The sequence below is a fragment of the Mesoplodon densirostris genome, chromosome 14 (genome assembly GCF_025265405.1).
Source record: "Mesoplodon densirostris isolate mMesDen1 chromosome 14, mMesDen1 primary haplotype, whole genome shotgun sequence".
Classification (NCBI taxonomy): Eukaryota; Metazoa; Chordata; class Mammalia; order Artiodactyla; family Ziphiidae; genus Mesoplodon; species Mesoplodon densirostris.
In genome coordinates this window covers 84,414,428-84,441,242 of record NC_082674.1, presented here as the reverse complement: position 1 = coordinate 84,441,242, position 26,815 = coordinate 84,414,428, and the positions used below count along the sequence as shown (strand labels likewise).

The following is a 26,815-nucleotide window of genomic DNA, read 5'->3' as shown; positions in this document are numbered from 1 at the left end:
GTGGCTTGGATGGGTTTGCTGCATGGTTTAGGCACAAGAAAATATTTTAATCTCATCCATTTGTCAGGTGGTATTTGTGATGGTTAAAAGCTCTGGAACCCTCGACTTGCTAGGTGTGGTGCCTCAGAAAATTTACCTAACAACTCTGAACCTGTTTGTACATCTATAAAATGGGGATTAAATTTATTTCATTAGGTCATCATAAGATTAAATCCTTTAGCTGAATGCCTGACCCATAGTGGTTTGTAAAAAATGATTGCTATGATGATGACGATGATTGTAGCTGTTGTTACTAGGTGTATATTTTATTATTAAGCATAATAATGATCACTATCACTTATTTTTTTTTTTTTTTTTTTTTTTTTTTTGCGGTATGCGGGCCTCTCACTGTTGTGGCCTCCCCCGTTGCGGAGCACAGGCTCCGGACGCGCAGGCTCCGGACGCGCAGGCTCCGGACGCGCAGGCTCAGCGGCCATGGCTCACGGGCCCAGCCGCTCCGCGGCATATGGGATCCTCCCAGACCGGGGCACGAACCCGTATCCCCTGCATCGGCAGGCGGACTCTCAACCACTTGCGCCACCAGGGAGGCCCCACTATCACTTATTACTTTAGTTTACTTTTATTGTTTACCAGGCATGTTCATACATATTTGATCCTAGAATCCTGTGAGGCAGGCAGGGCAAGTAGCAGTTATCTCCATTTTATGAGTGAGGAGGTAGAAAAGCTCTAAGTAGCTTATGAAAGATACGCAGCCTATCAGTGGCAGAGTTAGGCTTCAAATGTTCAGGTCGCCTGGGCCCATAGCCAGGTTATTTTATTTTTTTATTTTTTTAAATTGTTTTTAAAATTTCTATGGGAGTATAGTTGATTTACAATGTTGTGTTGGTTTCAGGTATACAACAAAGTGAATCAGTTATACATAATAAAAAAAGAAATAATGCCATTTTTAAATTGTATTTTGGTTCCTGAGCTGTAGCCACTTGAGTACAAGCTCATCATTATGATCCTTATGCTGCCAGGTTACATTTGCCATTGACTCATCTACTGAATTTGCAAATCACTGCAATGTTTGTACACAGTACTATAGGTACTGTCATTTTCTCCTTTTTTCTGTTGAGTGAGGTTTTCCATTTTATTTTTCTCTGTCTTTTTCAAAAACTAATGATGAAAAGTGTCTACAATTTTGTCATCTCATCTGTCAGCAGAATTTACCAACTTGCTTTAACTGTTCCTCGACACATTCCAGAAGAGTGAGAAATGAACAGAGATTCTTGACTCTGTCCACAATGAAAACGCCACCAGTTATGTGAACCAGGGTTTACCCACCCCACCCATGCCTGAGTTAATAAAGCATAGGAACAAAACCTCTTTCTTTTAATATTCCTATGAAAGAATATTGAACATCTGTAGATGGCTGAGTAAATATTAATAAGGTTGATGTGAGAGAGAAGGAAAACAAGAGGGATATGCTAAAGCTTGGAAAATTACTAAGCATAATGTGATATTGGCACCAAGGACCCCATTTTATGCCTGTCTGACCAATCTCAAGACTTCATTAATAACCACACCTGGTTAATTACACTGAGGTAGCCAAAGAAACCAGCAAAATTAATTAAAATATGCCCTTTTAGATGGGGAATGGACAACGGCATCATTAGTGCTGCCTGTGATCTGTTCCTTCCTTTTGAAAGACAGAACCCTGGGAGGTGGTGCTCCTATGTGCCAAGAGGCATGTTGTGGGTGACCATCAGCTTTCTGGCTAAAGACAATTGAGCAGAGAATGTCACACTAATGCACTCTTTTCCCTTCCTGCACCGTCTTTGCTTGTGTTTATCCTCTTAGAATTAACATGGCACGGTAGTTTCGAGTACATGAGTCAAACTGCCTGCCCTAGAAGACTCTGAACAAGGTATATCCTCTCACATCTCAGTTTCCTTATGTGTAAAATGGAGAAGATAGTGTCTACATCATAGGACTATCAAGAAAACTGTGTGAGTTAGTGTATGTAAAGCACTTAGAAAAGTGATAGGCATATGGAAAACACTTAAAGCATGTTATCCATTACTATTGTATAGGCACAGATGCCACAGCTCCCAGTTAGCCACGTGATCACAAGGGTGAACAACCAATCCACTTACAATCATTCGGTACCCAGAAAATCATTCTGTTTTTCACTTTCAGTAGAGTATTCAATAAATGACATGAGGTAGTCAACACTTTATTATAAAAGAGGCTTTGTGTTAGACGATTTTGCACAAGTGTAGGCTAATGTAAGTGTTCTGAGTACGTTTAATGTAAGTTAGGCTAAGCTATGATATTCTGTAGGTTAATGTATTGAATGCATTTTTGACATGATATTTTCAACTTACAGTGGGTTTATTGGGACTTAACCCCATTGTAAGTTGAGGGAGATCTGTATGCTGATTTTTCTCTTTTCCTCTGTATTTTTAGACCCCAGAAGAACTAGAGGACGATTCAGACTTTGAGCAGGAAGATTATGATGTACGTAGCCGGACAAGTGTTCAGACAGAGGATGACCAGCTCATTGCAGGGCAGAGTGCACGGGTGAGTGGACATCCAAGACTTTGGTTTGGTGCAAAGGGGCTGTGTTCACCAAATTTGTTTGAGTAAATTTCTGATTTCCAGGGACCTGGAATCCAAGAGATTCATGGCTCAGAAGTCTGTGCCTCATCTGGGGTTGTTAATAGCAATTCACATTTTACACATTGGAAGTAACCACCACTGATTCTGATTCCTTCTAACTCCATTCTCTCTCCATAACTCAAAACATAGCAGCCACATTACAGCAAAACTTATGTGTATGGTGGATTTGTTGGGGGTTGGGGATCATGATTAGATGATTCAGTGGCCAGGGGATACAGGAATGCTCAGATCTTACTTTGGCACAGACTCCAAGCTTCTTAACCACAAAAAAAGAAACAACAAATGGAGAATTAGAGTACTACTTTGTTATTTGTTGACCTATTGTTGCTCCATACTCTGGCCTAGGGTCTCTGATAAACAATACCACATATTTTGAAATTCGTTCAAGGCCAGCAGAGTAGAGAGAGAACGTTTCTCCCCCAATACCTATCTATGGCCAGGGCAGTAGCCCCAGATCTGTCTACCATGTGATTGAAAAAGAAATTACAGAGACATACGAGAAACATACCAGCTTAAGGTGTGGAGCAAGAAGCAACAGAAAGATCACCACTCTGGCTGACATTTGAACACCCTCGAACACTCTGTGACATTTGTGGAGCAAGAAGCAACAGAAAGATCACCACCCTGGCTGACATTTGAACACCCTCGAGCACTCTGTGACACTGTCCACCAACACAAGTCTTCCAAAGAAGATTCTGGAATCTGACCAATCTTATTAGCTGGAGCTCCTTGAGGGTAAGATGCTGGTAATCAAGGCAGGTGACAGGAGATAAAATTCCTAGGGATTGCAAGAGGGCAAGATTCTCCTCCCTTTAAAGGCTCAGTTTCCATAGGGCAAAAATAATCAAAGTATAGGATAACTGAGAATTAGATATTCTAATTTTCTTTGTTAAGTTTCACTTAAAAGAAAATGAATAGGAAGCATGACAAAGAGATGGTAATTTAGCATAGGGTTAAGAAACCCTAGAAAGTTCACAATGGCTTAGGAATTGCAAAAGAAGAGTAGGAAATAGCCAATCAAAGGTTAAAATAAAGAGAACTCAGACTAAGCTTTATGTTGAGTCAAGAAAGTCTTTGTACTTAAAATCTTATTTCTCCTGATACTCTCATCCAACAACTAAATGATACAGAAGATGTATATGGACATTGATAGGGGTAATGTGAGAGTAAAAGCCAGAGCATTGATGATGCATTGACTTTGTTTTCAGACAGACTTGGTTTTGAATTGTGAAGAGTAGAGTGGGGACTATGCTGTTATATGCTGCTTAATTTCTCAGAGCTGCAGTCCTATCATCTGTAAAATGTAAATAATATACTTGTTTGATAAGATTCTTCTGAAGTTCTAATTACATAATATATTAAAATAATGAGCAAAATACTTGACATATATTAAGTGCTCAATAAGGGATGACTTGTCATCCTTTGGCAGAGAAATCTCTTCTAATCACAGGCTGGTGACAGGAGAAAAGTGCACAAAAGAGTATGAAGCTCCCTACTTTAAAAAAATACCTTGTAGACTCGATTTACTCCCCCTAAAATGTTGAAAACAGGGAAGCTGATTAAGTTGAGAGTCCTCTGAGCCTATGCTGGCATAACGCTAAACTAATGCATCAGTCAAGTCAATTCATCTTCAAAATTAACTAAAACCAGCAATTTTATGTCAATGAGAAGGGCAAGTTTGAGTAATTCACCCAAACATTAATCAATTCAAAGTCAATTTAATTGACTGACTGCAACTTAGTGTTGATACAGCCCAAGTATCCATTGGCTTGTTTTCTCAAAGACTAAGGCATATTGTACAACCCTTATCTTATAATCTTTTAATTACCATCTTGTCAAAATGGCATGATTAGCCTCATTTTTTACAAGGAAGAATACAGTCCCATTATACTTCCATTACATTAGACATCAAGTCTGTTATGATGGGTGGAAACAAAAGTCAGATGGCACCTCTCTACATCATTTATTATTTCTTCACCCAGTGGGTGAAAAGACAATAATAGTCTTTTTCAAAAGATTTTTCAGCATGAGTGATGAACATGGGCCAGGATAATAAGAACAAACTACCCCTGTAATCCAGCACTTGCTGATTTGTCTTTGTGATCTATCATGAGGTCTGTGTGAGTAACTTGCAGCAGACAGCATTAGTTATTGAGTCAGCCTATTTAAGCCTATAATTATATGATGACAAATCAGAGACATAGAATTATGGCTGTAAATTGGAAATAAGAGGGTGCACTGAATTGCTGAGATGACAGATGGTCGAACTTTTGACCAGAGAAGTGTGTTAACTTGGTCGAAATTGTGAAGGAGGCAAAAGTTGTCTCTGACAGAGGCAGTTGCTCTTTCCAGCATCCTGCTCTCCCCTGTTACTTTGTATTCTCATTCAGAGAAATTCTTCTCTGAAAATGGTAAATTAATCTAAGAGAAGGTTATGGTGGGAGAAAAGAATTTAGTACCCACTCCAACATTGCTCTCAAATTCTGAAATTAGAGTGAATGTTTGTTTCCTTTATGTGTTCCTGTCTGCTGCTTGTCTACAATACTTTATGAGAGAGAGAGAGAGAGAGAGAGAGAGAGAGAGAGAGAGAGAATGAATGAGAACAATCATACCGTGATCTGATGAAATATAGAAATGATCAGGCCCTTTGTTCCTAAACATGACATCTTATAAACTCTTTCCTCACAAGCTGACATAGTTAAAATGGATCAGCAACAACTCTTGGGCATTTAACCTTCATGATAAAATATATTGTTTGGAGTCACACAAACCTGATTTTAAATATGAACTTGGCCAAGCTGTGCGGCTTTGGGGTAACTTTCTTAACCTGTCCCTGCCTCATCTCCGTGTGTGTGTGTGTGTGTGTGTGTGTGTGTGTGTGTGTGTGTATACAGCATCCTACTTCATAATGTCATTAGGAGAAATGCATGATGAAATGTATCACGGGTTATTACATAATGTTAAGTTTAATGAAGAAGAAGATGATGATGCTTGTAACACAAGGTAGTCATTCATTAGAAAGCTGACCAGTACTTTAACTGAAAGAGCTAGATAATTCAGACCATCGTGAAAGTTTTTACTTGAATTAATGAGACAACAACCTCAATTTTCCAATTCACTTCACAGCCTGAGACAGGTAAAAGTCACCTTCTCTTTAATTACTTATGCTTATTATCCTGCTTTAAAACCAAGTGAGTAGAAATGGGCACATTAAATTTTAACCTTTTAAATCATTATGTATAAACAGTTATGTACTTAAAGCCTTAAAATGTTAGACTCTAGCTCTGTGTTTAAGAAACTAACATATCAGTTTGGAGGTCCATAGACTTGAAAAGTCATTTTTCATCTTGGGATTGGAAAAATAATCTTTTTGAGATTGGAAAAAATCTCCTTGAGATTTAGATTGAAGAAAAAGATTCTGGGCTGAGTGGTTGTTGGCTTGTGTCAGTGATTTGCACTTTCATTTAATAAATAAAGTTTAAAACAATCACAAAAGAATGGTTGGATGTTCAAAGGAAAGACTAGGAGCATGGAAAAGGGTGGTTAAAAAACATTGTGAATTCAAGTCTCTGATGCCACTGACTTGGGGCCCCAGACCAACAATCGGGACAGCTGTGCTTAGCTACACAGAAAGCAGCCAACAATCTCAGACAGCCCCAGGTGATCACATGATGCAAACAGAAAAGCTGATTTGTTGTCTTTCCCTTTGGCCATGAAAATCATTTTTCTTATGTTTCCTTAGTTTGAGGGAATGAACAATTGCATGTCATATATTTTGTATTCAACTTGATTTGAATGTAGCCAGCCTCTAATTTTTTTTTTTTTCCTAGCTAGGACGGCTTTAATGTGTTAACATTTCAAACTGCTGAGTTACATTCATAAGACCTAATTAAAACTCATGTGTTGAATTTTAATTTGATTAACTTGCAAATTTCACAGTTTGTGATCTACTGTTTATAGATAACCTTTTTTAAAATTTCAGTCTCAGAAAAGGTCAATTATGAATTTTTAAAAGCTAAGAGCATTTTAATAATATTTAGGAAACAACTTTACTTCATCGATAACTACATAAGCAGAAGCAAATATAATGACTCTTACACACAAATCACACACCATTAAGTGCATTATGCGGGCAGAGCACCCCTAGAGTCAAAATAACATCTTCTTATACAAATCTGCTTTAAGGAGCCAGTTTTTCTTCAAAATTGTGCCCTTAGAAAACGTATGTCAGTTCTATTAACTTCTCTCAAAATATGTTGATGCAGTGAGTGGAAAAATGGGTAAGCAGTCAATCAAGAGATATGTACTTAGCTTCTACACTGCAGGATGCTGGGGACTCTACCCTCAGGAAGCTCAAAGAGAAGTCGGAGGTAGGGCATTACTTGAAATTAGAGAGTTAGAGCAAGGGAGTTAACATTAAAATGCTAAACTGCACAATGTGAAATGCAAGTGATACAGCTGATAGACAAGTGTACACCCTTTAATGCACAAATTAACCCTTTTGGGACAATGACAGGTTTATTGCTAGAATCTGGAGATTGAATGTAGAGTATGGAGATCTGTCAGGTAGTTTTATCGATTCTTTTACAGAGAAGCACTTAATGGATGCTTTAAATGATGCTGACTAGGACTTGTGAGGTTTAAGTAAAACATGATTATCAATTTTGTATGAGGAGGACAAATGAATCTAAGACAGCATTAGAACATCAGACAGGGATGCTTCAGGAAACTTCTGCAAATCCAAACCTATCTCAAAGGTATAGGAATAGGTATATTGGAATAGGTAGCTGCCTTGCAGTTAGTACGATATTGCATATGTGAGTTTATAACAAGCTCTTTTGTATATTAGCTATCTTTAAAAGTACTGTAAAATATTTTTCAAATATTAGTATTTTAATACTTTAACTATTGTATTTGCACCAGTCTGGCTTTTAAAATATGGATTGTAATTTTTGTATACACATGCACACATGTATTGATTTACATAAGTATATACATACATCATACACACACACTCACGTGCTATTTGTATAAGGTCACACACACACATGCATGGGATTTCATAGACATTGCTGTCTATTAGTAAGATATAGCATCTGGGAAGCTGCTGGTTCAAGGACACTTTATGCAAATCAGACAAAGGCACCCCTTTACCCTGGGCAGATGAAGGTTTGTCTAGGATGCTCAGCCTGGTGGACAGAGCCTAGAGTTTTAGTGACCTTTGCCCCACGGGGCTGGGGCCACTGGGCAGTGTCTAACCCGCATGGTCCTGCATGGTGATCCTATTGTGCACAATGGTTAAGTATGGTGTTAGCTGACCTGGGTTTGAATCCTATTCGTATAGCTCATTAGTTGTATAATATTCAGAATTTAATTAACTTCCCTGGATCTTGGTATCATCATTAATAAAACAAGGGTAATAATAGTATTAATCTTGTAGAATAATTAAGTAGATTAAATTTTTAACATTCATAAACCTTTTAGTACTGTACCCAGTATACATGCCTGTGTTCAAGGAATCATGTCAATATTCTATTTATAGAGAGTCACATAGTCTCTGAGCCCATCCCTTCTCTTTGATGACAACTAAGTAATAAGCTAGAGGAGCAGCTAGAAGAAAACTCATACAGAAATAATGATAATATAATGTTAACAATAATCCCACACATGCTTACTTTCATTTTACATTTATTATTTCATTTTCTGTCCACCATAACATTCTGAGGTAATTGTTTACTATTCTTATATTATAGAACGTTAAGGATGTGATCCAGTAGCAATGAGGCCTTAACCCAAGTCACTTACAGAGCCAGGTTGAGCCCAGTTTTTCTCAGCTTATATCCACTGATATTTCTATTAGATACCAGCTACCTACCTCTCCCTTGAACAATTCACTCACATTGGGAGGAAGTTTACAATATAGAAAGAAGGTTTTTTCGTGCTATTTATTTGTCCTTTGCAACAGCTGTCAGTACCCTAAATCATGCTCTTCTGGAGAATACGTGCATCCCAGAATGAGAGGGATATCAGTGCTGACACACTGATCCATGTGGTCCTTTCAGTGAAGCAGGTTGTAAATGGTTCTTTGAGGACACAGTGAGGTGAAGTCAAACATTTCATTCAGTGCCTGTTACATAAATAGTGTCTAACAAATACAGTTGATTCTCTTTATTCACAGCCCTTATGTTCTATAAAGTCACCATGAATGCTTAATTGACAACTATGGAATCATTGCTCCTAGGGGAAATACAGGGTTAGATTCCTGAGAGCTGCTAGTCTTAATATTTCCTTCAACCCATCAATATGTAATCTTGTTTAATGAGTGTTTCTGTTTAGATACCTTATTAGATAGTTTTGGTTCATGAACATTGAGCTCACAGCTGGGAGCAGTAAAACTCATGCCTGAACGAAGTTCATCTAATACATGTATTTTCTCCATTAGGCACATCGCAGCCTTTTTGTGTTTAGAGACACAAGACAACATTTCAGCACTAGGATTGGGGGCCAAGTTAGACAGCAAAACCATCAATAAAAAGTGCAAATATGTGGAAAATGTGGTACTAAATAGATTGCAGAAAGGACGCTTCTTTATGATATGAGTGCTGAAACAAGAAAGCAGAGAAACCCTTTTTCAGCCTCATCTGGGAACATGGTTGTCAATGACTCAAAATTTTGGCAGCTCTGCATATGTCTGTGAATGTCTGAAAGCACCACAAATATTGATTTGGGGGTTTCACATAGATTTTAGCGAGTAGGCAAATTTGCAAATAAAACAAATCTGTGAATAGTGAGAATCAACTGTAGTTTTTGCTTTTCTACATTCCCTTACCTAACAACTATTGAAAATCAACCTTTGCTTCTTAATCCTAAATTTTATCCCATCACAGCTTCCCTGTACATACTCATAGGCTGTCCAGGGAGCCATGTTCGACCCAGGATTCCCATAGAGGAGGACTGGGAATAGGTATGCCATCCCTGGTGTGCCCTGCATAAGGGATTTTTGTTTGGCATCTAATCATTAATGGCTTCATTAACACTCACAGGACATCTCCCCACCCGACTTGGGATGCTCAGATATTCTTTAAAATTCTTTTCCTTCCCAGCAACAGAGGCCTGTTTTCTTTTTTCTGAACAGATTTCAGTGTTGAAAGAGGTGCATTCTTTCATCTGGTAAAAGTTTCCCAAGACCAAATATAAAAATCGTCAAGAATAGATTCTTTTGAACAAACATATGTCATCACAGCGACAAAGAAGTTCTGTTACTGTCAATGTGCACGTACCTTTGGATCTCTTATTTATTTTATTTTTTTTATGTGGGAACAGGGACAGGGAATGTGGGGACCTTACAAGTCTGTGCCTTTGCATTCTTGGGGCTGGAGTAAAAGTACTTTCCAGAATGGTGAGGCAGCCTATCATCCTTGTCAGGGTCTGGCTTTGCCATTAACTAGAGGCAGAGTCAACCTCCTGTCTGTGCTTCTTTGTCACCAATAGTCACACTTTTTCTGTAACCCACACAGGCCATCATGGCACAACTACCGCAAGAGGAGAAGGCAAAAATAGCTGAGCAGGTGGAGATATTCCACCAAGAGAAAAGCAAGCTGGATGCTGAAGTGGCCAAATGGGACGACAGTGGCAATGATATCATTGTGCTGGCCAAGCAGATGTGTATGATCATGATGGAAATGACAGACTTCACAAGGTGAGGCCTGGACACAGGAAGATGAAGATTTTCTCATTAAAAATAACAGAAGCATAACAGTGTGTATTAGCATGTGAAAAGCCTGCTGAAAAATTAAAAGACTACATCAAAGCAAGGTAGTGGTATTATAAAATTTACATGTGTAAGTCAAAATGATCTGGACCTGGTTCTTAGCAGATAGGTATTTTTGATCAAAAAGAACAGATTCATTTCTGTAATTATTATTGTTTTAATTATCCGTCCTAAGTCAGTCATAAAATCAAACCCCTGGGGCTTGGGTGACTCATTTTTAGTCTATGCTGTTTTGCAGTGTGTTTAAGTATTATTCTGAAGATAAGGTGTATGATTTGCTAATACCCCTTTGGAAAAATCTCTCTCTCTCTCTCTCTCTCTCTCTCTCTCTCTCTCTCTCTCTCTCTCTATATATATATATATATATATATATATATATATATATATATATATATGTGTGTGTGTGTGTGTGTGTGTGTGTATGTGTGTGTGTGTGTGCGTGCATGTAGACATGTAATATGGTTTAATGCTAGCTCATGATTTAGCATTAATCTCAGCTCATATTTTATCCTTACACACAAAGAATCAGGTTCAACTCTCTGATTCTGTAATTTTGACAGGGAAATTAAACATTTTATAAGTTTTAGATCCTTTTGCTCTGAGCAGTGCTTTTAATAAATCAAGATACCGTCAGAATTTTGTCAGGAGCCTTTTCCTCATCAGGGGTCATTGCTGTTTCTGCCGTTGCATTTTTCGTTTCCTCTTTAAAGGGAGATGACATTTCTGCCCCTCCTACCACCCAAAGGGCAGACAAAGGGAGAGCAAAGCTCAATGAAATATCCCTGGGTTTTTAGTCCAAATACCAGGTGATTTGGGACCTGTCTCATTCTGTCTTTACTCATTTGTAAAATGGGAAGATAATACTCTTCTTATCAACTTTCACAGGAGAGTTTTAAAATCCAAAGAGGTAATGAAGTTATAAATTATGCTGCCATATGAATGAAATCTATCATTTTTCTGTAGATTTCTTTTTCTGAGAAACACAGACACACACAGACACATGAGCAAAGATGTTTTGATGATTCAACATGGTATTTGTTATTAAAGTTATATAAGATGTGTGGCAATGTGAAGACACTAACTTATGGGTGACAATTTTTTAAGTGATTGTTGAGTGTTTTAATAAGAAAAGCCTACAATTAATTATAGGTTATAATAAAATATGGCACATCTCTGCCTTTTTCCCTTTACCTTTTGCCTCTGGCCAATATGTACTAATGACATCGCTTGGTCCTTTCTCCAAATATTTAAAAATTGTTTTTGACTTTAGTGGAATGACTTTAAACTTATGAGGGTGACCTTCGAGATTTTAAATGTCATTGTATTCATTAGAAGTTCAAATTTGTACATTTGGCTGGTCTTTGTCGGTTTCACAGATTTATTTCACACAAAAAATAATAGTAGGATAACTCAGTCTGAGCCATTATTTAAGTCTGAATTTCCTACAAATCAGACTATCATGGCAGCCCACAGTCATTGCTTTTCAAGGCCTGTGATGACTTAATTTGCTTGCTTTCAACACTGTATTCATACTTTATCTGATGGATATTATACAATCCATTAACAACATCACTTGAACAAATAATCTCATTAATTTAAAGTGAATGATGAATCAAGTCATGTTGCTAGTTTAGATGAGGAAGACATTTTATAATGCTCTAGATTATATATAACCGTGTCAAAGAAGAGAGATATACTTGAGAGCGTCTTGTTAGCTGACATTAAATAAGACAGACTTTCTGTCAGTCGAAGTATAGTTTTAAAAGTGAAAAGAGGACCACTTCAGTTCCTGAGGGATTTTGTATAATCATTTTATGCTTATTTGAATAATGAAATGTCTAGAGTGCTACTGTTTATCATTTTTTCCCACTGCCTGATGAGTAGTTTTGTGCCCCTTTGTGAGGGCAAAGGGAGGATACAGTTAATAACTAGAGAAACAGGAGAGAGTGTGAATTGGAAATGGAGCACAGGAAGCTGAGGTTTTGCTGCTGCCCCCAGCTGCCATGCAAAGAGGTAGCTAATTTGAGCCTTTGTGCCTCTCACATAAGTTCACTGCACTTGACCCTATGCATTATTAGCCTCGCATTTTCCACTTTAAGGAGGAATAAGTTCAGCTCTATACCTCTAATGGCTCTTACATTTTATGTTCCCTTATTTAAAGGAAAGGATATAACTGAGTAGGACTTGAAACTTGACTACTCTCTTCAGATCTTACGTTTAAAGGGTGTTTGGGTACAAGAAAAAGAAAAACAACCTTGCATTTATTATTTTGTTGTTTTATTCTTATCAGTAGCTAATTCATTAATTTGATTCAGTAATCTCAATGATATCCACTCCATTATTATTAAAATTGGAGAGGTTCTGCCACATTATTTGTGTAATAACTTCTTCATGGCAGATAAAACTGATTATGCCTCATGTCTGTTTCCTGTTCCGTTCTTGACTTCCAAGAACGGAACAGGAAACAGTTCATCATCTCATGGTGATGGCAGAAATGCTGTCCTGCATAAGGTGAATCCATACCTCTCATGTCACTTTCAGAAAGAAATAGCATGGGCCAGTCTTGTATCCCAGTAACAAAAGGTGTGCAGATGGCAGCAGTTCAGGAAAGAAACCCAAGTTTAATTGTACAGTAAGGGACAAAGCTGTCTCTTGAGATCAACTGTAAGTTCTGATCTTGAAAGGAACTGGGTTCAGGCTAAAACAAAAAGCTTTCAGGGACTTCCCTGGTGGCGCAGTGGTTGTGAGTCTGCCTGCTGATGCAGGGGACGCATGTTCGTGCCCTGGTCCGGGAAGATCCCACATGCTGCAGAGCGGCTGGCCCCGTAAGCCATGGCCACTGAGCCTGCGCGTCCGGATCCTGTGCTCTGCAACGGGAGAAGCCACAACAGTGAGAGGCCCGCGTATCGCTAAATAAATAAATAAATAAATAAATAAATAAATAAATAAATAAATAAATAAATAAATAAGCTTTCAGGGTACAATCTACTGCTACAGTAAAAAAATCATGTAATCAGCCTGCTATTCCCAAATTTCATTCCTGCCTTGGTATGGACACTCAGGGCTTCAGCCCAAGTGACAGCTTGACTGGTCTTTCAGTTCCAATTCTTGACTCTTGTCAGTTCATGCCATGCCATATCTGGCCATTAAAGGACATCCATCCAGCTCCCTTTGCACCAAAACTTTCTTTCCTCTTTTCATAGAATAATATAAAAATATTGAGTTTGCTATCCAAGGCCTACCTTTACTGACCCTTAGATTCCTTCTCAATTTCATGCATATTTGTATTTCTACTTCAAGACCATCATATAAATATTACTTCCTTGAATAATTCAACTTATGGTCCTACACTCTCACCTGATTTATCTTTAATCCCCAGATTAATACAACTTTTCCACTGCGCTGTCTTTAGACTGCTTCAGCTAATTGGTGAAAGTGGTATTTCCCAACTGTGTTTTATGGACTGTAGTTCTGAAAAGGGGCTTCTGTGATTCAGTACATTTACAAATATACTCCTTACTTACTATATCTCATTACTGGAGAGTCACATCATATATTGATCTGTTAGAGGTACTGAGAAAACTATAGTAAATAAATGTTTTTAATTTGGATTAACTCAGAATTTAAGAATTCTGGGTACTGAGTACATTGACTCAGAATGCACTCACACATTGATTTTTCTCATTAATACCTATTACCTTTTCATGAAATAAATATGAATTAGTTGTTAAATTGTGGATAGCAGTAATGTAGTAATAGCTTTCCATGATTCTCTCTCTTTTTTTTTTTTTTGAAGTGACCATTTCCTGGGAAAGCTTCCAAATATTGACCCTTGTATAAGAATCACCTATTAGCAAAAGAGAGAAGGTTACATGAACCTATACAATAGAGCCAATTCTATGGCTTGATATTTTTCCAAGAAAACTAAAAACATGTTCCAAATGGAACAATAAGATGGCTTGTGTCTTTAAGGTCACAAGATTCCTCAAAGCACCTTTAAAAATGCCCAAAGTAGAGAACCTGATTAAGTTAGGGAAAGGCAAAGGGTATAAACCATCACTTTGAGACTAGGAATTACAGCCAATGGAACTAGTCCCTTTGTCCATACTGCCTTCCACTAATAGGAAGACTCAGACTTCTGATCTTTTCTGGGCAACATCCCTGGCAACAGCATTCTCCTTTCTGTCTCTATGAATTTGACTACTTGAGTATCTCATATAAGTGAAAGCATACAACATTTGTCTTTTTGTGACTGGCATATTTCACTTAGTGTAATGTTTCCAAGGTTCATCCATATTGTACATGTCAGACTTTCATTCCTTCTTAAGGCTAAATAATATTTCAATGAAAGTATATATCATATTTTGTTTATCCATTCATCTATTCTTGGACACTTGGATTGTGAATAATATTGCTATGAACATGGGTGTACAAATATCTCTTTGAGACCCTGCTTTCAATTCTTTGAATATATACCCAGGAGTGGAATTGCTGGATCACATGGTAGTTCTATGTTTAATTTTTTGAGGAACAACTGTACTGTTTTACATAACAGCTGCACCATTTTACATTCCCATCAACAGTTCACAAAGGTTCCAACTCCTTCCCATCCTCTCCAAGACTTCTTATTTTCTGTTTTTGTTTGTTTTTATAGTAACTATCTTAATGAGTGTGAGATGGTATCTCTGTGATTTTGATTTACATTTTCCTAATAATTAGTGGTGTTGAACATCTTTTCATGTGCTGATTAGCCATTGTATTCTTCTTTGGAGAAATGTATATTCAGGCCTTTTGCCCATTTTTTAATCAGGCTGACTAATTTTTAGTGTTGAGTTCTAAAAGTTTTTCTATATTCTGGATATCAACCCCTTGTCAGATATAGGATTTGCAAATATTTTCTCTGATTCTGTGGTTTGCCTTTTTATTCTGTTGATTGTGTCCTTCAATGCACAGAAGTTTTAAAAATTTTAATATAGTCAAATGTGTCTATTTTTGTTGTTGTTGTTGCCTGTTTTATTGGTGTCGCATGCGAGAAATCATTGCCAAATCCAAGGTCACAAAGTTTTTCCCTTGACTTTTCTTGTAAGATATGTATAGATTAGCTCTCATGATCCACTTCCAGTTGATTTTTGTATATGGTATAAGATAAAGGTCCTGCTTCATTCTTTTGCATGTAGATATCAATTTTCCCAACATCATTTGTTGAAAACACTGTCCTTTTCCTGTTGTATGGTCTTGACAACCTTGTCAAAGATCTGCTGGGCTTTCTATTCTGTTCCATTATTTTATACATCTGTCTTTATGCCAGTACTACACTGCTTTGATTACTGTAGCTTTGTAGTAAGGCCCCCAACTTTGTTCTTTTTTAAGATTGTTTTGGCTATTTGGGGTGCCTTGACAATCCATATGAATTTTAAGATAGATTTTTCTACTTTGGTAAAATTGCTACTGGGTTTTTGATAGGGATTACATTGATTGCTTTGTGTAGTATTGATATCTTAATAATATTAGGTCTTCTAATCCATGTACATGAGGTGTCTTTCCATTTATTTGTGTCTTTATTCATTCACCCATTGATGGACACTTAGGTTGCTTCCATATATTGAGTATTGTAAGTAATGCTACAATGAACATAGGGGTGCATATATTTTTTTTAAATTAGTGTTTTCATTTTCTTCAGATAAATACCCAGTAGTGGAATTGCTGAATCATATGACAGTTCTACTTTTATTTTATTTTATTTTATTTATTTATTTATTTATTTATTTATTTATTTATTTATTGTGGTACGCGAGCCTCTCACTGTTGTGGCCTCTCCCATTGTGGAGCTCTGGATGCTCAGGCTCAGTGGCCATGGCTCACGGGCCAAGCTGCTCCGCGGCATGTGGGATCTTCCTGGACCGGGGCATGAACCCGTGTCCCCTGCATTGTTAGGCAGACTCCCAACCACTGCACCGCCAGGGAAGCCCTATTTTTAATTTTTTGAGGAAACTCCATATTGTTTTCCATAGTGGCTGCACCAATTTACATTTCCTCCAATAGTGCACGTGTTCCCTTTTCTCCACATCCTTGCCAACATCTGTTATTTGTTGTCTTTTTTATATAAGCCATTCTGACAGGTGTGAGGTGATATCTTATTGTGGTTTGGGTTTGCAGTTCCCTGATGGTTAGTAATGTCGAGTACCTTTTCATGTACCTGTTGGCCATCTGTATGTCTTCTTTGGAGTCTATTCAGGCCCTCTGCCTGTCTTTAAATTGGATTATTTGCTTTTTTGCCATTGATTGATTTCTTTATATATTTTGGATATTAACCCCGTATCAGATCTATGATTTGCAAATATTTTCTCCCATTCAGTAGGTTGCCTTTTCATTTTGTTGATGGTTTCCTTTGTTGTGCAGAATCTTAAATAAATAATTTGTATTAGGTGCTTCTGATGGTATCAGTATTATGTTACTTAATGAAACTGTTTTTGAAGTCTTTACTCTTTTCCTATATTCTGGAAGAATTTAAATTGCATTGAGCTTATCTTCTTTTTAAAGCAGTGGTCCCTAACCTTTTGGCACCAGGGACCAGTTTCTTGGAAGACAATTTTTCCACAGAGGATGGGGTGGGGGGCAGGGAGCTTGCTTTTCTGCCTGCCCGCCACTCACCTCCTGCTGTGTGGCCCAGGGGTTGGGGAGCCCTGTTTTAGAGGTTTAGTAAATTCCTCTGAGAAACTCTGGATTTACTGATTTTTTGACCAGCTTTCTCTCTGACAGCCTTACTTATTTCTTTCATGGAAATCAAACTCTTTAGATTTTTCATAGTCTACTTTCTAGCCAGTGTTGGTAAGTTATATTTTCCTAGAAAGTCATTTCATCCAAGTTCTCAAATTTCTTTACATGTATTTGAGGAAACTAGTATAATACTTCAAATTTTCTGTTTTTTAAGATAATTTAAATCTTACCTTTTTTTACTTTAGAATATTTTTCTCCTATTTTTTTCTTGATAGCAAGCTAAGTATATTTTCTATATCAGTTTTGCCTTCTTTTTTTTTGGAATCAATTTATTTATTTTCTGTGTTCTATTATTTTCTAACTCATAAATCTCTTTTCCTTATTTTTTAATTTTATTTTTTATTGAAGTATAGTTGATTTACAATATTGTGCCAATCTCTGCTGTACAGCAAAATGACTCTGTAATAGAGACATTCTTTTTTAATATTCTTAATATTCTTTTCCATTATGGTTTATCACAGGGTATTGAATATAGTTCCTTGTGCTATACAGTAGGACCTTGTTGTTTATTCATCCTATATGTAATCATTTACATAGGCTAATACCACACTCGAAGTCCTCCCCTCCCCCACCCCCCTCCTCCTTGGCAACCACACGGCTGTTCTCTATGTCTGTGAATCTGTTTCTGTTTTGTAGATAGGTTCATCTGTGCCATATTTTAGATTCCACATGTTAGTGATTTTTATTAGTTTCTTCCTAATTTCTAAATTCTTGAGTCAGATGATTATTTTTTTTATTTCTTGCATATTAATAACTGTAGTTATGGCTATTTGTGTTTCTCTGAGATTACTACTTTAGCTATCTCATCAGAATATAGCAAAAATAGTACTAAATTGTGATTAGGAACACAGAGTTTGTAGTCCTTTTTCTCTCTCCTTATCACTCTCTGCATTATCATCTTGGGCAGGTCACTTAGCCTCCTCTTTGTGTTTCAGCTTTCTCAGTTAGAAAATGAGGAAATATTTGATGATCCCCAAATTTCTACATTGCTCTCTAGTTTCATGTAATACATCCCTGTCATCAACTTGTGATTCCAACATTTGAATTGGGTCTGCAATGTGAACTCTAAAGTCTCAAAATTTTAAATACAATATAATAGTGAGTCTATGTACTGTAGTCTCTGGTGTAATCACAAAAGATATGCTTCTAAACATGCTTTGGCTGCAATATGGGAGTCTGAGCCTCAAACAAATTCAAGTCTCTATAAATGTTCTTTATTAACTTACCACTTTTTTTATAGTCAATGAACTGTTGAAAGTTATCATGAAAGGTTCATGAGAAAGCATTTCCTCAAGTCCTTTGAAATTCTTGGAGCAAACAAACACCAAGATTGTTAGTAATGAAAAATCAAGCATAGTGCAGACTTTTGTGAATAGGTTAAGATGAAGGCAAAAGGTAACAACAAATATTTTGTCAGAGTAAGTTTGCAGAAAAGATTTTCTAAGGTTTGGAAGTTACAGAGAAATAAATAATAATGAGAGTAACATTAAATATTAACAGATTCTGCATCTAACCTTTGCTTTAAAAATATAAACCAAAAACAAAATAAATGTTTATTTAGAGATAATTTTTAAAAAAATAATGTGAGAGAATGGGAGCCCAATTGTCACAGATTCTTTAATTCATCCATTTTATATCAAACTCACATGTAAAATCTCTGTCCATATTTAAAAAGTCTATACAACAACTGAAAAAAGGTCAGTGTCTTTTGTGGAAGAGTTAATGTTACCACAGCAAAATGAAATAGCTTGTTTTGAATTTCCCTATGTACATGTTTAAGCACTGACATGAACACAATATATTTTACTTTTACCTACTAACACTGAAAATGCCAGAGGCAAAATTAAGAGGGAAACAAAATGCCCTTCATTTACATTTATTTTCTAGAGTCATTTTAAGTCTTCCATTTTATAAAAGGTTATTATATAACAATGGTAATAATTGCCCAGTCTCTATGCATTCTAAATAAATCACTTCTGAGTGGTTTTTCTCTATATTTCACCACATGTCTTAACTATAGGTTTATAATTTTGTAGGCCTAAAAAATGCATTGATTTTTAGATGCATATAAGGAGACCAGTAACAATGCTAAAAATATAAGGATGAATGTGTTTAGTCTATTATTTTATTTACCTCTCAAGAAAAGTGAAGAAAAATCATATCATATGCAACATTTTGTTTAAAGATTTACGATGCAGCATAATTTCCTTTTCCTTTCTAATAAATATTTAAAAGACATGTAATATTAAACAGTTCACTTAATTGAAAGCCTTATGTGAAAATATTGGGAAGGTGGTTCAGCATAAAGACATGTACTGTCACACAGTGTTCTGTGCGTCTTCCTTCGTAAGTCAGTCCCAGAAACATATAAACCAGCAAGAGTAAGAGCTCAGCAGATTTCTGAAATTCTGGCCAAACAGTTCCCAGTTATGGACAAGAGACAGTGGCTTGTTAAAGAGCCAAAGTGGACTTAAAAATATAATTAACATAATAATAGTGCTGAGCATGGTATGAAAGACAATGCATGTGCATTTATTTTGGCTAGCCTCTGATTTAAATTTAGAAGTTATCACATGATTTGCATAAGCTTAGATGAGTTATTCACTTTAATCTATTTTTTTCTTCTCTAAAATGGGAATGATGATGCCTACTTGTTAGGGTTGTTATGAAGACAAATGTATATACAACAGCATAGACACATGGTAAGCATTTACATATTAAATTCCCATTGCTCTTGTGGTGATCACCTTTTTTAAGGGACCACTGTTTAAAATATATAGAAATGCATGTAAAGAATAAAATGGGAGCATGCACATTCAAATAGAGAAAAATATTCCCTAAAAATGAATGCAAGGGCCTCCCTGGTGGCGCAGTGGTTGAGAGTCCGCCTGCGGATGCAGGGGATACGGGTTCGTGCCCCGGTCTGGGAGGATCCCATATGCCGCGGAGCGGCTGGGCCCGTGAGCCATGGCCGCTGAGCCTGCGCATCCGGAGCCTGTGCTCCGCAACGGGAGAGGCCACAACAGTGAGAGGCCCGCGTACCGCAAAAAAAAAAAAAAAAAAAAAAAAAAAAAAAAAAAAAAAAGAATGCAAGTAAAGTGAATTATTTACATGGAAATTGAAGTGAATCAAGAAAACATTAAAATTTCCTCTAACTTGGTCAGAGCCAAATCAAATACAAAAGCAGAGTCCTGAACAAACAATATGGTAGGTGTGTCTATTTCCTGTCATAAAGTGGATTTCTAATTATGTTGTGTCTGTTTTTTCAGAGGCAAAGGCCCGTTGAAAAATACATCTGATGTGATTAATGCCGCCAAGAAAATTGCCGAAGCAGGCTCTCGAATGGACAAATTAGCCCGAGCTGTGGCTGATCAGGTAATATAAGAGAGAAGAACAAGCACATGCTGAGTGGGGTCATTAACTAGCTCTTGCATTTTGTAATGGGTTTTATGCACTCTATAAAATGCCCCTGAAGAATGAATTGTAGAGAATTGCTACCATTTTACAAACTGCCCTCTAACTCTGTGGAGACCGAGTTGATGCCAAAGGTGGGTTCAGTTCAGGAGGGACTAGTAAATCCAATGATCAAAATTCCTTGAGAAAGAAGAGTACCCACTTTTTAAGAGACATAATCCCCAAGGAATCATGGATCCCGGCTGTCCTCATTCAGAAAGTCATATACACTGCACAAGGGGGAAGCAAAAGAAAGAACTTTACTTCTTGTTATAATTGATCTCACTGTAATGATGCTCTCATAATAATTTATGCCCTAGCATAAATGGGATGAGACCACGTAGTCAAGAACATCCAGATTTCAGCTTTATTTTCATCCAGACTCAAAGGGCATCAGAGATTAACAAAATTCTCAACAGTATCTTTTATGCTTTTAGACTGAACTAAGATACACGTTAAAATAGTTATCAATCTGAATGTTGAGTGCTTAAGCTTATTTCCACACGTTTCATCTTATTTTGCTGAATTGGAACTCCAAAATCCTGTTCTAAATATGTCTTGTTGCAATAATGGGCCATTTCTTTTAAGGGTACTTTAGGCAATATACTTTTCCAGATAGCTGATGCTAATCTCTTTAAGCAACCAGTGGCTTACAGTTTGAACTGTTTTAAAAGGAAAATGTTTTAAAATATAAATTAAGATTCTGAAATAGAAAATATTATATAAACTGTTATTTACATGGAGAAAACATTATGAGCATGAATTTGCCTACTAGACTACAAAAAATCATGCTCTCTGGAGACAATGAAAGATTTAGGATTGTTTCCTCCCCCTTAGTCTCCTAGGACCATCTAAGACCATGAGTTGCTTACTATAATTGTTCTCCCTCATTCCTTAATATGACTGTTTCTCTAAATCCTTGTTGTCTTCAGCATCCCCAATTTTAGAATCCTTCAAGTCAATACTAGATTTACTCATCTTCCAAAGTCTAAAAAGAAAAATACATGATTAAACTATTAGGATTACATTTAAAATAAGCCTACAGATTGTCTCACTTTAACTTTTTTTATACATATGATGGCTCATCTGAGGGAAGGTTTTTTGCTTTATTTTGAATTTTTGAGAAATTCTCAATAGTAAAGTTAATTCATTTACATATTATTATAATTTGAGAATTTCCTGAAATTTGTAGGGATTGAAATTTGTAGCATTATTAAATTGCTAATTTCAGGACAATGCCAACTGCCAAGCTTCCTACAGTTTGCAGCATAGGTTGAGTTCCCTATGCTACAGTTTGCAGCATAGGTTGAGTTCCAGAAAGTTCATGTAAAAGAGAGTGGAGGGGGCTTCTCTGGTGGTGCAGTGGTTGAGAGTCCACCTGCCAATTCAGGGGACACGGGTTCGTGCCCAGGTCCGGGAAGATCCCACATGCCGCGGAGCGGCTGGGCCCATGAGCCATGGCTGCTGAGCCTGCACGTCCGGAGCCTGTGCTCCGCAATGGGAGAGGTCACAACAGTGAGAGTCCCGCGTACAGCAAAATAAAAAAAAAAAAAGAGAGAGAGAGAGAGAGAGGGGAGGGACTTCCCTGGTAGTGCAGTGGTTAAAAATCTGCCTTCCACTGTAGGGGACATGGGTTTGATCCCTGATCAGGGAACCAGATCCCACATGCATGCCACAACTAAGAGTTCGAATGCCACAACTAAGCGTTTGCATGCCACAGTTAAGGAGCCCACTGGCCTCAACTAAGGAGCACGTGTGTGGCAACTAAGACCCGGCACAACCAAAATAAAAATAAGTAATAATATTAATTAAAAAATAAGACAGGAGAGACAACGAACTTACTTGAAAATATTCATGCATACATGCAAACATACAGAAATGCACCAGCCAGGAAATAATGCTGCATTTTTTCTGCAAATGTTGAGGGAATTTTTTGCAAAATGTTGGAATGAGTGGAATGACCAGAGATTGGCAGGTGGTTCTGAAACCAGGTTGTGTTTGGACAGACTCCTTCTTAGGAGTGAAAGCGGATGGAGTTTGGATGGCCTTTCCATTATACTCTGAATCTCAGTGGCTGAAACTATTTCTCAATATGTTTAGGCTCCTTGAGCTCAATATTTTTTTTATTGTGATTCTTATTTTTGATTTTTTAATTTTGGATCCTTATTTCCAACAATTATGCAACATGAAACATAGCCCCAAACAGTTTTGGTATCTGGAAAACACACCACACATGTACACACACAAATATCCCAGGATTCTAGATGTATTTTGAGATTGTGACAAAATATTAAAATGTTATTTAATGATGATGTAACAACAAAAAATAAATAGATGAAGTTAAACAAAACACTCTCTTTGTGGTATCCTTCTTATCATCAGTTGTGGAACAACTTACAATTTTTGCTAATGCTTTATCTGAATGGGGCATTTCTTTCTCAAATTCTGCACCCATTTCTGCTATTTCCATGGTATAAGAGTTATTTTCTTGGTCCATCATGCCTTTATGTGTGTTTTAAATACTTCAGTTTAAAAAATAGAATAGAATGAGCATTTCCAAAATGTCGATTGCTTGCCCTTATCTTGCTGCACAATATTTTTATGAAGATTTGAGATATGCACACAATATAAATTTTTTACAGACTGTTGCATTTGTAATTACTGTTCCATTGAGATAGAACTTCCATTTTAATTTGTTACAAGGTATTTGTATCAAAAGCCTTGTCAGCCCTCTAGGGAGATATCAGTTTAAAGTTAATTCCTTTCAGTATATGAGTCTCTGGAGTAGGATAAATATTACAGTATTAAGTACTTGTAGGAAGCTAAAAACAGTCTCTGTGGGATTCTTTCTTGATAAATGCAGTTAGTGAAAAAAAATACCACAATGGTAAGTGTTATATATACAAAAGACTATGTCATTTACTAAATAAATGGCTATGTCAAATGACTGGTTTCACAGTATTAATAAAAGATTTCCCTTTCTTGAGTTTGAAGTAAACTTAGCTGGAGTCTTTGTCTCATACTCTTATTCTAAATAACATACTTCAGTTTGGGCTGTAGGTAGTCATTTCTTACAATGTTTCATCAAAGATCTGGTGATTATATGTCCTTTGCAAGTGCCAGATTGAGTCGGAACAGTAGAATGTCCTGGAGAATTCTGAGCTGAACTTTGGATAACAATAGAAATATATTTCAATTACTGGATAACCATTGGCACTGAAGCTTCAGAAATGCTTTAAGGAATCATGTAAATGTCTGTGGAAGTGTTCAACTCTGCTCAGTGTGTATGTGATGGACATCTACCCACTTACATTACAAAGAGAATTAAAAATCTATGGTCACCAGAATTTTTTTGAGAATTCAAAATCTTTGGTGCATCCTTTGAATGGTCTTATTGTTACACTTATGAGCTTATTTCAATTGGCTTCAAATTCATTTCACTCAAATCGTTTTCTTTTACAGTGGTCTTGATCCTTCTCAGAGTCTCTTGTTTAAAGGAAGTTTATCATGTTGCTAAAATTTGGATAAATATGGAATTTCAAGAAGTGCAATAGAGTTCCTTTAGTGAATGATACATGTCTTAGAAAGCCAAAAGAAACAAGTGCATTTTCCCCCAACTAACTGAATTGAAACTCTATCTTGTACTATGGCAGAGAGACTGCCACACAGGATGATTTCCTTCTAGCATCTGTTGCTTTGTTCTCTGTGTTAAAATAACTTTGCATGCAGTGAAATTTGAATGGGACACTCAGGAAAAACCTATAGAATATTGTTTGCTTAGTAGTTTAGAAGATAATTGGTAAAATACTGATAAATGTATCCAGAAGTCCCAGTAAGACTTTCCGGGAGATCATCAATATTTTTTGTAGAAAATTTATCAAAGTAGAGCTAACCATTCTAACCTATTGGCTGTGGACTTCCTAAAATGCATTATAAAGAAGTTAAGTTGAATGGTTGTAATTAAGGTATATGACAGTGAAACCTTTTCTTCTCACAGCTTTTATATAGCAAGTATTAGAAACTGAAGAGTACTTACTAATTGAGATGACCTTTTTTTTAATGTTTTATAGTGTCCCGATTCAGCATGTAAGCAGGATTTATTAGCCTACCTTCAACGAATTGCCTTGTATTGCCATCAACTTAATATCTGCAGCAAGGTGAAAGCCGAAGTACAGAATCTGGGAGGAGAGCTCATTGTGTCAGGGGTAAGCTGGGACCTGGGCTTCACAATTCAAGTTCCCACTGTTGTACTTCCAAGGCAAGCATTCTTGGCAACAGTACTGCTAAAAACACCAAACTACAGTGATTCATAGGGAGGTTTTTTTTTTTTTTTTTTTTTTAATAAATGTTATCACCATTATTCCAGACCTTACAATAACTCACAAAGAACAGTTTGATTTTCCAATTACCCCATGTTTATACTAGCCTTGTAAAATCTCCATTCTTCACAAGAAAACTAATTTCATAGTCTGGAAACTCATTGCCAAGCTGTAACTATTATAATTATTTGGGGCTTTTGTATATTTACTCATTGTAAGTCTACTTCCCTCTGTTAGTCCTAGCAATTTTCATTCTTTGTTCAGGAGCAAGCCTCTCCATGTGTGGATAATGTTCACATGTTAGAGATGATGAAAACAATAGGAATTCATTCATCAGGTTCCAATGCATACTAGGTTATCAGTAACCCTTAAAAGCCAGAAAATGTTTGAATTTAACACAGGTTGATGTGCTGTTGCCAAAAACTAACATGGTTGTCAAACACTAACAATTATATATCCTTTGTTCAATCACTTCAGTGTTTCCCTTCTCATGAAAATATAAATATCTGGTCCATTTTAATCAAATGCAAAGAAACAAGAAGTTCAATGAATAGAAGAATCATGATTTCTTGGCAAGATTTCCAAATGTATGTGTTGAGGTTCTTCACCTTGGCTTCTTTTCCTCCCTCAGTCCCTTTCTTTCAACACAAGGTGCCATCTATTATAAACTACTTGCAAATTCCAAAGTGTGGCTCTGCTACCTTTAGTTCTTTTCCCAGTCAACCATGATGCTGCCATTTTAAGTGTGGCATTACCAGGAAGAGAGCATTATCAATATGGTGAATGCCTTGTGAAAATCAGATTGGTTATGAAGCTCAGTTCTTCCTCAAGCCATTTTCAGAAATTCAGCAGGTTGACCATTTGATAAAAATTATGTGGAAAAATCATTCTTGAACCCAAAGATTTCAGTTCCTATATTGTTTGGCTTGCAGAAAACATAGCTGGGAAAAGAGCTGATCTGGTTTGCATGGAGATGCCATTTGGAAAGCCTGTTCCATGCAGTCTCACCTAGAGCCCAGTAAATTGCTGTTTTGTGCCTCTTCCCAAAGCATAGTCACCTCTTTGCATTTCCAAAATGATCCTGCTTCAACATTCTTCAACAACCAAGAACAATCTGTCTTGAAGTGTGTCCTTTCTACCAAGTTGGTAATGACCAAGATTCTCTCTGCCAAGAAGTGATCAAAACATTGCATCTCCCTTGCTTCCTTTCTTATCTTCATCCTCAATGGTATAGTTTCTCATACCATTCAGCTTTCATGTCCATCTGTATATAGCACCTGTGGAACCTAGTGCTTTTTGTTTAGCTTGCCTTGTATGCTTTCATTTGTTACTTTCCAAATCTTATTGTTTATATGGATGCACAGAGCATCTTTGTGGATCTCAGACTCCACAACCTCATCTAAGTGAGTTTTACTGGCAGTTACTCTCCATCATCCTCTCAGTACCCATTGTTCATCACTGCCTCCAGAGCTTCATTTCCATTGTCTTTTCCTCATTTAGATGTAGTCCAAACCATCACTGGCTTTTATCACTTGCACTGTTGGCATTTGCAGAGGTGTTTGAGATTGAGAACACCATCAAGAAGCCTGTTTCCTTCTTTGAGTCTTATTGGCAATGTTCATAAATCCTTGCATGGGAGAAGGCTTCTTTTAGAGGAATGTTATACAACTTTATAATAATTCTGAGTGAAACACATTATAAAGGTTTGCTTATGTTTCTCAGTTATGGGCCTGCTCTTGGTCTCTTCATGATTTTTTTCCAAGCTTGATTGTTATTTGGTGCCATAACTGCCTGTGTAGTCTGTTGTCTTTGCCACTTCTGCCTCCATCTT

General features: G+C 36.9%; 1 protein-coding gene across 5 annotated transcripts in view; it reads left to right on the top strand.

Moving 5' to 3' along the window:
• Positions 1-26,815, top strand: part of CTNNA2 (catenin alpha 2) — a 1,046,049-nt gene that overhangs the window by 978,431 nt on the left and 40,803 nt on the right. For 4 of the 5 annotated variants that reach the window (XM_060116852.1, XM_060116851.1, XM_060116850.1 and 1 more), the window contains 4 exons: positions 2,452-2,565; positions 10,182-10,363; positions 20,482-20,587; positions 24,736-24,870. In XM_060116852.1, the coding sequence (XP_059972835.1) occupies positions 2,452-2,565; positions 10,182-10,363; positions 20,482-20,587; positions 24,736-24,870 (537 nt within the window). The remainder of the gene's footprint in view (positions 1-2,451; positions 2,566-10,181; positions 10,364-20,481; positions 20,588-24,735; positions 24,871-26,815) is intronic. The other variant, XM_060116853.1, reaches the window with a different exon arrangement.